General features: G+C 40.0%; 1 protein-coding gene across 1 annotated transcript in view; it reads right to left on the bottom strand.

Moving 5' to 3' along the window:
* Positions 1-9,164: 9,164 nt before the first annotated feature.
* LOC140337754 (astacin-like metalloendopeptidase) overlaps positions 9,165-14,920 on the bottom strand; it is a 10,139-nt gene continuing 4,383 nt past the window's right edge. The window contains exons 5-9 of the mRNA XM_072421552.1: positions 13,951-14,129; positions 13,619-13,706; positions 11,545-11,672; positions 10,589-10,704; positions 9,165-9,404 (exon numbers count right to left, since the gene is read on the bottom strand). Coding sequence (XP_072277653.1) covers positions 9,165-9,404; positions 10,589-10,704; positions 11,545-11,672; positions 13,619-13,706; positions 13,951-14,129 — 751 coding nt within the window. The remainder of the gene's footprint in view (positions 9,405-10,588; positions 10,705-11,544; positions 11,673-13,618; positions 13,707-13,950; positions 14,130-14,920) is intronic.

Raw genomic sequence — 14,920 nt, forward strand, 5'->3', positions numbered from 1 at the left:
CCCCCCAGTGTTTGTGACATCTCAGTGTAAATGTCCTTTGCTGACTTTCCCTGGAGAAACAAAAACTTCATGAAGGCCCGTAACTCCAACGACGTGAAACTTGCTTGTGCCTCTGCCATCACAGCTTCTCACTAAAAGAAAAAAACGTTTTAAGAATCGCAAAGACCTGATATTTGCACAGTTACATACTACGATATTCCGCTGTCATATGCCCCCACATTCATTTTTCTATTTCATCTGGAAGGGGGCAAAGCCAGGAACTTCTCAGCACCCCCTCGTTTAAAATTTATCAGCAAGTGTTAGCAATTCATAAAAATAAACACAAACACACACATACACACACACACATCAGTTTAGCAATCTGCTGGTCTTGGGACAATGAAGCTATTCATCTAAATGGAAGAGATGACCAACCAATTGACCTGCCAAAGTCATGTGCCAGCCCCCTGCAATCACATAGTTCTCTCTGCTGTTTTATAGCTGAAGTTTATTCCGCTTATAGCCGCCTGGTTCCTCCTCTCTGACTTTATCAACATGTTCAAAAGTTTAAAATGAAACGTTTTCAGTACATGCGTTTTTTTAAATCCATGGCCAGCAGGGTGCTGCACCCGACTTCCTAAAACATCAGAGCACTAAACACCATGCTGACCACCCTAGATAAAGCCCAATTGTGATGCTGAGCCTCTATGATTGCAGGAACTTAAATTCAATGAATGAAAAAGGTGGGTAAAGCCTTAATTGGCTGGGGGTGGATGAGGTTGCAAGACGCTGAATGTCCATCAGCTACAAAAAGAGATGAGTTATATCTGACTTACTGCAGTCTCTATTGCGCACCAAAGTATGCAGTGACAGTGAACGATTTCAGTCCAGGCGAGGAACCTGTACAACTGTGCAAGACTAAGCAGAAGGCTGGAAGGCAGATTTAGGCAAAGAGAACCTTCATTTTTTGAATGAGCCATTAAAGGTGCAGACTAACACTTCGGTATATATCAATACCAGCAACATCTAGAAATCTACCCTTAGATAATAAAAAGAAGAACATAATAGTAATGTCATTCTAATAGGTATAAAAGAATGACAAATGTATACAAATTAGTTTAATGTTTTAAATCAGCAGGAAAGAGTAAATAAAATACAGATGGGGACAGTTAGACTGCAACGTTAAGAGTGAAAGGAAAACTCCAAATTGAAATGTCAAGTGAGAAAATGAGATGGTGAGAATCAGAGGTGACCGGGCACAGAAAACATCCGTATAATGTAGAGACAGCTGAATGAGATATAGCAAAGCAGCTGAGTAAAATACAGGCTGAGACTAGCAAAACAGCAGAGAAAGAATCCAAAAAAACAAGAAGTGGTACAAAACAGAGAGGGCCTTGTCATATTGAACAGAAGGACTGTAAGGCACCACAGGAAATTACAGGTAGTCTCTGGTTTACATACAAGATAGGGACTGTAGGTTTGTTCTTAAGTTGAATTTGTATGTAAGTCGGAACAGGTACATTATTTAAATAAATGCAATTAGGACAAATGTTTGTCTCAACATAATATTAGGCAGCATGGTGTCGGTTACTGTATAAAATCCTCACTGTGAGTGAATTACAAACAAAGCAAAAAAAATTAATGGCACCTAGACATTCAATAACTTCTGGAGCAAGCTGTGCTTTGATATGCAAAAAGAAACAACTGCAGAATTTGTCTTGGTCATTAATGAGTTAAAAGATGCTACAGATCAGCTCAGCTCTTAAGGTCACCCACAACCTCAGCTGTGTTTAGCCAAAGATTTCTTCTGCAAGTCATGCAAACCGGCCCCTCCCCCAATCAAGCCTCCATCCTGCACACGAGCAAGCAGGAAAGCCCCGTTCGTATTTAGGAGTTGTCCGTATGTCTGATGTCCTAAACTTGGGGACTACCTGTAACCAAAATTCACTCTGCTATTTGCAGATTTTGAATCCAAACTCCTTTACACTACAAGGCAATAATCAAAATGAGTAATAAGGCCCATAAAAAAGTTTATGTAATCACATTGATCTCTGCATATCTGGTTAATGGGAATGAAGTCCCGAGCACATGTGCAGGAGAATCATTCCTGCCTATCAAGATAACTGAAGACCCAAACCCAGGATATGACTAAAAACGTTGGTGTTGGTAATGGAGCGAGAGGAGGTGAGTTTAGTTCTTATTTAAAGGACAATCATATTACAACGTGTAATGTCGTACTTAGTGAAATTTCCCATCTTTGGGCCTGCAAAGCAAAGAAGAGGAGTCTTGTAAACAGGTTTATGTAAAGCAGTTTCTGAAGTCATGACTCCTGGCTACCAAAGGTCTCCCTAAATATACAGGTAGTCCCTGAGTTAAGGACATCTGACATTCTGCTTGCTGGTGTGCAGGACGGAGGCTCGATGGGGGGCGGTTTGCACTGCTTGCAGAAGAAATCTTTTGGTTGTAACTCTTTAAAGACAAACTCTGCAGTTGTTTCTTTTTGCATATCAAAGCACAGCTTGCTCCAGAACTTAATGAATGTCTAAACCCATGCTTTGTTTTTTTTGCTTTGTTCAGGATTATCTCGCAGTGAGGATTTCATACAGTAACTGACACCTGAGACAAACATCTGTCCTAACTGTATTTATTAAAATAATTGTACCTGTTCCGACTTACATACAAATTCAACTTAAGAACAAACTTACAGTCCCTATCTCGTATGTAACCCGGGGACTACCTATACTCCCAAACCTTTGATTATGTCCCTTTCCCCTTTCTTAAAAACACACCAGACAATATTATATTTTGTGGAAAGGGCAAGGCCTAAGCCATCAAGCAGAATCGGATGATCGCTCGCGCATTCGTATTCGCGATCCGAAATCGTACGCCGTCGCGCTATTCAGCAACTAAAAAAGCTCGCGGCCAGAGCCGCTCATCTCCGGCAGCTTTACACTGGCGAGCTTGCATTAAAAGTCACTGTTCCCCTAAAAAATCATTCTTTCTAATGGCACACATATTACCCATAGCCATAAAAAAAATGTTTGCGCTGTTTAAATGTTTTAAACATTTATGTGCGCTAAGAAAAAAGCATATTTTTAAATCACTTATTTCTTTCCTGTTGGAGAAGAGTTAACCGAATTCAACTCCTCTCCATAGGCGCCTATATAAAAGCTTCCGATGCCTTGTCGGATGCGTGTGCACGAGCGCGATGCTGAGGGCCTGACATCGCACAACTCCTTTTTTTTTTTTTTATCTCAATAAAGTAACAAGCGCGCACACGTTCTTTTGCTGCTTACGTATATGCTTTTACAAGTGATCCTGGGCTGACAGAGCCACTTTATTTAGATAGAAGCCACAATTTAAAGTCACAAACTTCAAACTGTCTTGTTGCACCCTGGAAGCCCTGAATGTTAAATTTGTCGAGACCCAAGCACTCCTTTGTTATACCCTACAATGGGTGATTGCATCCCTAACATCAGGAACTCATGCTATAATATTGTATTTATTATTTCTAATATATTTGGGGGTTCCTAATGTGCAGCAGAGACACTCAAATGATGGCCACCAAGCCCACAATCACAATATTGAGGTTGGGTTGTTGGGTGCTTTGACAGCACTGGTTGATTTTAAATTTCTTCTGTAGGATAAAAACAAAGTATAGTCTGTTCCAAGATCTTCAATCTGCATCCAACGATGCCTCAAACTGCCAAAAAGAAACAAACGTAACCACTTTAGCACATCAAAGGGTATAATTGCAAGCATTATCAAACCATGTCAAATTCTACAATACTGTTTTTCTAGAGGAAAACTGGCACAAAATAACAAGTAGAAACCATTGATGGCTGTCAATTTATTTTACCAAAACAGTCATTTTTTTTTATTTAGGTATCTTATAATGTGTTGAGTTTAAACCCCTGATCATGTGCATAGGAATGAAAAATGAATTTCAGGCAAACAGCTAAATACATCGTTAGTCAGGTGGAAAAAATAGATAAGTCCATCAAGTTTACCCACTAGGGAAATAAACATATCACAGATACAATCCCCTTAGACATACTGTAGTTGATACTGAAGAAGGCAAAAAAACTCTAGTTCAATTTGCCCCAACAGGGGAAAAAATTCCTTCCAGATTCACACATATAAATTTCATATATAGGAGCCATTTACCAAATAAATCACTTGTATTTGTGTTCATCAGGTTTACAGCCCTGATACCCAGTACAGTCCTGTACAGGGCAGGCGACCGGATATTTCTCTGCTGCAGTTAAATACACTTACATGTCTTGTCCCTCTCCTAGCTGGTACCTGGACAGGAAAAGTTGCTCCCCGCTAAGCTCTTCCATTTGTCACTCTACTTCCTGTTCTGATTACAATTTCATATGTTATTTTGTATTTATCTACACTATATTTTACTCTCCAGGGTACTCCAAGGGGTACTTAAGTACTGGGCCCCGAGTAAAAGAGCTTCACTTTTGCAATGTTGGAACTTTTAGACATGGGGGAGGGGGCCCAAGGAGTTTACCTAGTATGGGGCCCATGAACTTCTGATGGCGGACTTGCTACTCTCCCTCACCTCCTAGACCAGTGCTTCTCAACCTTTTTAACATGGGGTAACACTTGAAATAACTTTATGGTCTTCAGGGAACTCCTTCTATAATTACTATATCCACAGCTCACTGTATATTTGTATGGTGGTCAGTGGGGAGAATTCCTTTTCCATTGCTGGTCGTTGTCACCTGTTGACATGTTACCTAAACTGATGGCCAAAAAGATTGTTTGTGTCACCCAAAATGACCTGAGAGTCACAAACTGCTCATTACTCAAAGAAGCCATAGCAACCTTTAGAGAAGTCGTCCTCAACCTTTTGGCTTGCAGGCCACTCAATGCACGTACTCCGGACCATGCATGCGCGGGGAGCCGTGTGTCCCCCAGAGTGATGTCATGATGCCAGAACTCGTCCACTTTCCAGAGACGCAACCTGCCCACCGCCCCGAGCCTGCAATGTCTCCGGGTGCACGGGCCAGGGCTGCGGCCCACCTATCAGACGGCCCCGGCTCATCAGTGCCAGGGGTCGGGGACCCCTGCTCTAGAACAACCCTGGTTGAGAAAAGCTGTCTTAGACTGTAATAATATTTTCAAGCCCTTTCATGGCACACGACTTATCCTCCCTGTCTTAACTTGGCTATATGGTGGATTTTAAGAAGAGGAAAAAGAAGTTTCAAGATGCAATATAAAACCAAATCTGCATTAATTTGTGTCTTTTTTATATACTATGGTTTTACAAAATGTAAACTTCTTTTGTGTATGAGTCTCTGTATGGAGCAAAGATGGATTCACCTAACTGCACCTATTCGGTGTGTTAAGGGGAGGTATATTGTATTTTTAATTAGAACATATTTTTATCGCAGTGTTTAGTTTAAAGTTGCTTTTGATATGACCATAGAAAAGATTGAATGTTCTAATTTATATAATTGTTCTTTATTATGTGTTATGTTTTTTGCATGTAATCACAGCTGTACATATTCATTGGAGCAGCAGCAATCCTAGAGGTTGGGGGTTAAACTATTCTTCACCTTCAAAATCCAAAGATATCCACTGATTGCCTACTCTAATAATGGATATTCTTTTTTATTTATTGACATAATCCCATTTACACTTTCTAGAATATAGTCTGTATTGCTACCTTTGGCTTCAAATCTTCTTCTACTTACCCCAGCTGTATGTGACCTGAAACCCAGTACTGTGTACAGACTTGTCGGTGTGGAACTGCAACAGAATCCAGTTTGAAGAAGACATTAATTGTGGCATCTTTTTGTTCCCACAATGCTTGTTTGATACTGAAGTCCCAGATCGAGAGGTGTCTGAGATGGATAAGTAATCATAAATACAGTTACGAGACAACTCCAGCGCAAAGGAGATGAAATTCAGCTGTACCTGCAGCGGTAATATTAAAAAAAAGTTTAAAAAAATGGCCAAATATTTGTGTAGTATCATATTTTAGACACAACATATTAGTGTTAGAATATAAATGAATCACAAATATCGATGTCCTATGGAATATGTTCATACTGTTCTCCCGAAAATGTACCTATCGCCTACAAACATCAGAAAAGTAGGATGTGTGTGGTCTGTTACCATGATTGACAACTTCTGCACTGCAAACTGAGCATAGGGAGATGGAGCTAAAAGGTAGGGTGATGGTCTTCTTCATTTCTCATTTACAGCTTGCCAACTTTTCCTGAATAAAGATACAAAAATAAGTTGAGTTGAAGCTATAGCCCTAGTACCCAACCCACAAAACAAGAGCCATATGAGGCCCTTGGCACTAATCGTATGGCTCTTGGACCCAACAAGCCAGTAGTGGCAGCATTACCATTGGGTCCTACAGCTTAATTCTATTTTTCAAGCAGACCTCTACCTGTCCTCCTTCTCCACCCATCTTGCATTGGATGTATAAAGCTCTCCAAGACTGCAAAAGACTTTCATGAGTGAACCTGGGTGATCCAGGACTGAAAGCATTTTTGCCAAAAAATAGAAAATGATTTTAAGAAATCCATTCCAGGATTGCTAGATCACCCAGGCTCAAACATGATAGTCCATCTTCTCTAGTCTTGGAGAGCTTTAATAAATCAGGCCCATTATGTCAGCATTGCAGTGTTATACTCTATCTATTATGTGAGGCCCTCCAGGGATGTCAGGGGCCACAGTTAGGAACTTTATCTAGAGCATTGTCCACTACTGCTGAGCGTTGGGGAATTGAGTGTAAGGCTACGTACACACGTCAGATGATTCTCGACCAATTATCGCATCAGGGATAGTATCGTACGAGAATCTGACATGTGTACAGCGGCTGTCTGGAGTTTGTTCATGGATCCGTCCTGGCAGATCAAAGAATGGCGAACAACCGCAATGCAAGTGCAAATGCAGGGTGTCGCTCGCTCCTTCTCACCCGCCCCTCTTTATAGAACGCTCTTTCATGAATTTTTCAGTCTTTCAATCGTGAAAGATCCATTCCAATGACAAAAGTCTTACATCTCAAATGGACACCTGTAGAAGTTTATAATCCAAAATTTCTGAAGCCAAAGGGGCACCATGTAGGCACTGTCCTCCAAATTTAGCGTACAAGCTTTTGATTGGCTTCAACTTTTTCCTTTCAATATTTGGGCACTAATCTTGTAACTAAAGTTAATGGGAGCACATTAAATACATTAAAAAGGGGATAACTGAAAATAGCCATTAAACTAGATTTGTTAATGTACCACGTAAAGAAGGAGGATCCCCAAAGTGCAACAACAACTAGTGGGCACAAGGAATGTTAAAAAAAAGCTGAGATGCTAAAACACAATGAAACTCAACCAAATACCATCTGAACATAGTGCAGTAAACTATTGTGGACTTATATATGGGACTTTTTGGAACTAATTGTAGAACTATTACAACACTGTAGAACTAACACTATTGGCTAAACACAGAAAGACTCTCATAATTCTTCACCCATAGATGCTGTTGGCTAATAGAAGGACTTCAGACCCCGTTAACTAGTAGATAAATCCTTGTAAGTAATTCAACCCTACACTGCCAGTGAACACTGGATGGACTCCCTCCTTACCATAGCCTACCAGCTAACAGACTACCTTAAGATTCTTTTAAAAGTTTGCATAACCAATAATTACATGCCAGATGACTGCAGGAAGTCCTTGGAGGTCCTCTACAACTAACTATAAAAACACACTAAGGGACAAGAATGAATTCAATAATATATTCCTGCGACAGCATCTATTGGATAGACATTAACAGCTTTTTGACTTCTGCGTCCACACAATTTGTGGTCCTAGTAACTAACTTACTACTATTTTAAAAACTGCTACAGTCTCAACACACTCCTGAGGAAGCCTACCAGGTGAAACGCGTCGGGAACCAGACTGAAACGGTTAATTTAAAACTATACGTTAGTGGTATTTTGTCTAGTAGCAATATCTCAATTCTGTGCCGATACAACAGAACTGATGATATAACGTGCGATTGCAATATAATTATGTATAAATTTATGCTTTATGAATACATAATTTATCTAAAAGTCTTAAACCTCCATCTTTCTCCTTTCTCCTTAAACTACTAGTATTTTTCGATTATATACAATGTATGAGTTACCTTATGCCCTGTGGGTGCCACAATAGACCACATACAATCTGTAGAAGGTAGGTACTTTGTGGGGTACCCTGGAGAGGTCACAGTTCCATTCTCCTTCATTTGCATTCCACCACATACCACTACAAAGACAGATACATACACAGCAATGTAATGTTATACACAGATGTAGGTTGTATGATTTTTACATTGATAAGATCCGTCTAATTTTAATAATCATTGGTTTGTGCAGCTTTGAAATGTTTGAATAGTGATGGCCATATTATTTTTCTAAATCTGTTTTTGAAGGTATACATATTTATTGCACATTGAAGATCAGACTGACTGATTTAATTTACCTTCAAAACTATTATTCAAATGTGTTTTATATTGTTATTTTGTTAATTATACAACCAGTCAAAGTACCTAAATGTAATACACTATCATTCTTTGCAATCTCTATACACCAAGGGAAAACTTCAGTCTACTGCTTCTCCTTTAACTGTGCGGTCACAAGCTGGGGGTAGAGACAAAGGGACTGATTTATTAAAGCTCTCCAAGGCGGGAGAAGATACACTTTTATCAGTGTAGGTAGGTGATCCAACTAACCTGGAATGGATCTGGTCGAGGATTTAATTAATTTGCTAACAAATAGCAAATGACTTTTAGGAAATCATTTCAGGATTGCTGGATTGCCCAGCTTCACTGTTGAAAGTTTATCCTCTCCAGCCTTGGAAAGCTTTAATAAATCAGCCCCAAGAACTTTAGGTGGTTTATAACTGCAGCAGATAATTTTAGGTCTGTAGTCCTGCCTCGGGTTGTGTAGAGATGTGTAAAAGTAAAGCTGAAGTAGAAATGATTTTACCAAAGTAGATTGTAGAGATGTGATAAAATGGGGTCATTGCACCCAATACAGAAATAAGGGCTGTTGACATCACTTGTTGCATTCTTGTTTCAGGTCAATGAATAGATTTGAATCCATAGACAGCTGCCAATGTACAATATTTATTTTCTTCAAACTTCATCAGTAATAAGTAATAAATAAAACACACACTCTGTTAAAAACAAAACTTCTCTGAAACTTCACCTGTCTGATAAGAAGCTGTGAAAGTCGTAACTCCGCCGCTTATAAATTCCACGAACATCAGGTTTCCCGAGGACAACACTGGGGGGAGTTCTTTCATCCTACAGGTTGTGTTAATTAGCAGAGGAGACATCTTGCCGGCCCCATCATACACCTTCACAAAGTCGGAGGTGCAGCTGGGAGAGGTATCAAAGGTATGAAACTGCAGGAACACCTACATAGGAAAACCTTAATCAGCAAATCAATATTAATAAATCGACAGGGGCGATGGGAATGGGGAACTCTGAAGAGTGTTGGCTCTAGTATGCCTAGTCAGAACAAATGTTTTGCTGCTGGACAAATTTTACCAAACCAGAAATGTCCAGATTCTCTCACTGATCTGCTTAGGTAAAATGTAGTTAATAAAATATTTATTCTTTATTTCCATTATTTAGAAGCTGTTTCTATTTTTTGTATTGTGTATAGTGGTGCAACTACAGACCTATGGACCTGGGCCCACATTCTGGAGCTAATCTTTGTTCTTCTACCTACAGAATAATGGTCCTCATTACTCATTTTTGACAAGAAAGTCCCCCTTCACATCAGGTGCATCTTTTTATACCTGAATATCAAAGGCCCCTCTTCAACTATGGACTCCCCTATTTTACTTTACAAATCCCCCCTCTTCACATTAGAGTCGACCTTTACATTAATAGCCCTTTTGACACCATTCCCCCTCTTGACATCAGAAACCTTCATCCACAGCAGGAGCCTCCCAAACCTTTATAAGAACAGGCCTTCAGCGGCTCATCATACTTCTATGGCCACTCACTGTTCTAAATGGAATGCCTTGGTTGGGCTCTGATGACACCACCTATCAAGGAGCAAGAAAGAACTCAATGGTAGAGGATCAATGGTAGAGGATCATCTCTTCCACTTCCAGATAGAGGTCACTAGGAGGGCCCCTATGGGCTCTTTGGAGTAAAGGACCCAGTTTTGATTAGGAAAAAAACCCTTGACAAATAAGGGGTCATGGTTGGCATAGAAATAGGAGGCATGGTTTAGCTAAAATACATTCCTTAATCACCAGGAACCTTCTAAAACCAAATATATCATCTTCACCTTCCTCATTGATTTTAAACCTATTACCAAATTGGAATACCATTACAATAATTTCTCAATGTTCACAATTTGGGAGGAACAAACCCTTAAAATTGTAATAATCTACCAGTGTCATAGGTGCTGCCTAAATCACTAAGCACAGATACCTCTCTTGTAAATAAGAATGTTTCATAATAATGTATTTGGACCCTTCACCAGGACCATCATATTTGATTATCTAGCTGTTAGTAATTTACAAAATCTAGAATTTCCATCCACAGTTTTTAACAGCAACCAGCAAGAGGTATAAAAAAATACCTTGTTTGCAGGGACACGAATAAGCCACACACATTGTGATCTGTTCTGATTGGCTGGGCCTATATATCCCGAGTGCAAAGTTCCTGATGGATCACAGAGTAGTGAACTGCAGATATCTGCAAATCAGACATAGGAAGAATACATAACAAGATCTGCTAAGAATTTTTGGATTTTTTCATATTATATTCTTTATATTATAGTACTCTAAAAAACTAAAAGTTCTGGCTGCAGAAGGACTTCAAGTTATCTATATTGTACGTTCTGCTAAATTAAATTTTCCATAGGACTTCTCGAGTCTCCTGGTCCTGAGCTCAGATGAAGTGCGGTAAACCCCCTTTCCCACCAACATCAGAAATACTCATGAAGTCCCTCTCCCCAATGTCACACTGAGATCCCATGAATGCCAATTGGTGGTGAGCCTTTGGATTATGTAAGGCGGAGAGGGGATTTACATAACTCTTCAAGCTATGTTGAAAATTACACACCAGAAGCTTGCCAAGAGCAGTGCTCATGCTGTGTTGCCTGAAGGTAAAATACAGAAAACTAAAGATAAAAGAAGCATGGTATGTTATACTGAGAATGAATGCAATGCAAAGTAACAACATTACATTACTGTACCCCTTCCCTACACAACAGCTTATACTCGTTATGCTTGTTTTTTTGCTCAGTCAACAAGAATGAAAGCAACCTGCTTAAATATAGCCAACCCAGAGCTAGGCACTCCCCATATGACAGCACTGACCAGCCTAACGATCAAGGCGTCTATTAATGAAAAATAGTGAATAGTCAACATCCTATGGTGTAAAACTAATATATGCTATTTAACACACATGGATCTGAAAGATTCTCCACCAGAGAATGTTGAAGAATGTTTTGATAAGAACCCAAAAAGTGTAACCTGCCAAATATTTTTCTCATAAAAATTGTAAGTGATTGTTTAGAAAACTGGTGCTTACCACACTCATAAAGTCTATTGATCTTCTGAAGATCCAGGCTGCTCAGACCATATCTCTGCCCTATGAAGACACTGGTATCAGGCTTTGGGACAATGGTTGCCTGTCCGGGTGCATTGCTGAAGGCAAATCTGCATAATTGAAAAAAACAGATAAGGTGACCCTTTTATAGCTAGGACTTTATGATTGCGGGAATTGTGAGTTACAATCCTCTTAAAACTGAATGATGGGAAGATCATTACCCCCCCCCCCCCCCCCATTCCTACACACACCTACGTTCCACCACATTTTTGCTCAACTAAAGCCACAATCATGTGACATTCCAGACCAGAGTCTTCTCTCTTTAGTTGTTGATATCCAACAAGGTGTTCACAGCACTGTCATACTCCATATTGCTCCCCAATGGCTTTTCCAAATGGAAAAGAGGAGTCTGCAGCAGTGATGTCAGCATCAGTGAACATATAGGGACCAGCCACCATGGGTGAATCTGCAGTATTGGATAAGTGATCCCTCTGACATTGCCAAGGGGCCTGAATGGCACATTAAAGCAAAAATATCACAAGATAAGGAAAATGTAAAAATATGTGGGATTGGTTAGAGCAGGGTTTGAAGTAGAGTGGGAGACCATCCATTGTGCTTGAGTTACTAAAACAGCCTAAACCCGTAGTTATCATAATGCCAAAGTTTTCAGTAAGCCCCCACCCACAACTTTAATTTGTTGTTTGTATTAAGTGGAGAAGACTTAAGCTCCGTAAACACGTCCAATGGTTTTTGACCGATAATCGGCTCAGGGCCTATTTCAGATGAGAATTTGGCATGTGTACAGTGCCCGTCGTCCATCGTCTGAATGACTGTCCTGGCGGATCCACGAACGATCCTAATGCAAGGGAAGAGGGAGAGCACGCAGCGGGGTTCTCCCCCTCCCCTCTGCATTGAGCAGAACGGTGCTGTATGTACAGCGCTCGTTCATGCATTGTGCAGTACTTAGTCCTTGGAAAGGATCGTGAAAGATCCAACGACAATAGTTGCACGTGTGTATGCAGCTTTAGAGCCTCTGCCTCTATCCCAATGTGGCAGATTCCCCCTCACTTGCTGTTCCAGAGACATAAAGGTAAGTGAGTAAGACTGCCAAAAAATAACCTTCAAATTCCACTTGAGGTAGGACAATACCGTTTGACCTCACCAATCTGTAACTTGTGCTTGATACTTCCACTCTCAACCCCTGTAAGTCAATGACTTACAATACATCCACCATAGATTTGCACTGTTTTCAAAGTGAATATAGGAGAAGGTTACGCTGAGGCCCCCTAAACTGGATGTAACCATAAAACTATAATTATGGAAAGGATTAACAAAGAGGTATATGTCACGCCTCAATAAAACCCTACTCCAAGTTTCCACAGCTAAGGGTCATGTGACCTAAAGTCCAGGCATTTCGTTATTTGGTCCACCAAAGGGGAGAATCAGCAAGTGGGAACTTTCACTATTCCCTTTAGCAGAGATCATGGCCCACGCTTTGGTTATGTGAGCAACACTCGTGGAAAAGTTAAGCAGTATTTTCTATGGGAAAGTATTTTAGTCCTTCTGTTATTCTTCATTTAACCTTTTAGTAAGTCTGCAATAATTTCCAACATGCCAGAGTATACAGTGATAAAACATTTTCCAAAAATGTCATGCTAAAACTCTAGGCAAGTGACTTTGCTTAGGCTAAGATAATGTCATCAGTCTGCTGCAAGCAGGAGAAAGCACTTCCTCAGTCCTCTCCCCATCCGTAATCAATCTTCAATATGGTAATTTTTTTGCCAATTAAAAGTTGTGAGATTGCAGCAGGTATTGAGTTGTATCAGACATTTGGGAACAGAGCAAAGAATTGCACAGGTACTGGATTTTACATCCATTAGGTCTATAAAGTAGATCCTGACCCTGGATAATGTCTGTTCAAAGTGCCTCCCTCCTTCTGGAAAAAAGCTATTGCCCATTTTAAAAGTAGGCCCATATTTTAAAATGTATTATGTTACATAGGAAATTGCCTGAAAGGACCATGAAGAGTGAATTATTATGTACAATTCTGACTTACCTCCCATAGTGCATCACAGAAGTGTAATCATATGGCAGGCCCAGGTTATTGGTTTCTGGTTGGGTCATTTCAAAGTTGGTTCTGTATTCTGTATGATGTAATTTACAGAATGTATGTTTAATATTACCACTCCAATCAGTAGGAGAAAGTAATACAATTTTATATTCATTTGAATATTTATGGCAAAATCCCTCCAAAACTGCCAACTCCACCAGCCACCATTTCCACCACCATGAAGCCAACTAAGGGTTACAATAGCCTACATCATGCACCTACACTTATGATGACAAATAGACCACCATGAAATCAGTAGAAGTTATGATGACATTTACCATTTTGGATTTGTGCCCATTTTATGTCCACGTAGGTATCCCGGTCACTCCGCGTGTGCTCATGGACAAAGCCTAGTACATGATTAAGCTCATGCTGTACGATCCCCTTTGATAGGCAACCAGGGTTGAATAGCGAGAGATCCTGGGGCCCTCCAATTCTCCCCAGGTACGACCAACATCTGAGGAGGCACTTGTATCATGAGTGGTCTGTGGCTACAGATAGAAAGAAAGTCTAGAAAGAAAATCACATCAAGCGAAAGCCAGAGCCATTTTATAAAAATAGGGTAAGGGAGAGACAGTTCAGAGGTGTGGGGTAAATTTACTATCATGTCTGAACTTAGTTTTTACATTTCCTACTTCTGGTCAGAAATCAAACAAGAGAATGTGTAAATAAATGTATTCACACAGCAAGTAAAACTGTTCAGTCACTAATGGAGATCAGTCCTTGTTTGTGACTGATGTCAGAGGATGGTGGATGAAGGAATAAGCTTGTGGCAATAGACTTCTACCAGCTACTGTGTCAGGTTCAAATCCATAATGGCTAATGCCCAGTCCAGTAAGAAACAAGGACTGGGGCTGTCTCATTGATCTCCATCAGCAAATAGTGACTTGGCCCTCTCTTACAATCAAAACTTCTGACACCCTCAATGGTTTGGACCTAGTATCACCACAATGGTTCCTCACCGGTGAAAGGGTAGGATGATATAGCAAAATTGCCCCCCTCACCTTTTTATCTTTACCCTTGGTTTAACTATTGAGCCCTTGGATTCATGATCCTCATATGTCCCCTGAGAAAGCAGATATTGCGAAATGCGTCAGCTTTCTAGGATGATATTGTCATTGTAATTATTGTACTAATCATTGTACTAGTAAACACTTAATTACAAACAAATTTCTTTGTATCTGTGTTTGAAATCTTTGTACACAAAGTATTATGTTATAATAATTGTTGATTAATTGATGTATAATA

This window comes from Pyxicephalus adspersus, chromosome 9, assembly GCF_032062135.1.
Source record: "Pyxicephalus adspersus chromosome 9, UCB_Pads_2.0, whole genome shotgun sequence".
Taxonomy (NCBI): Eukaryota; Metazoa; Chordata; class Amphibia; order Anura; family Pyxicephalidae; genus Pyxicephalus; species Pyxicephalus adspersus.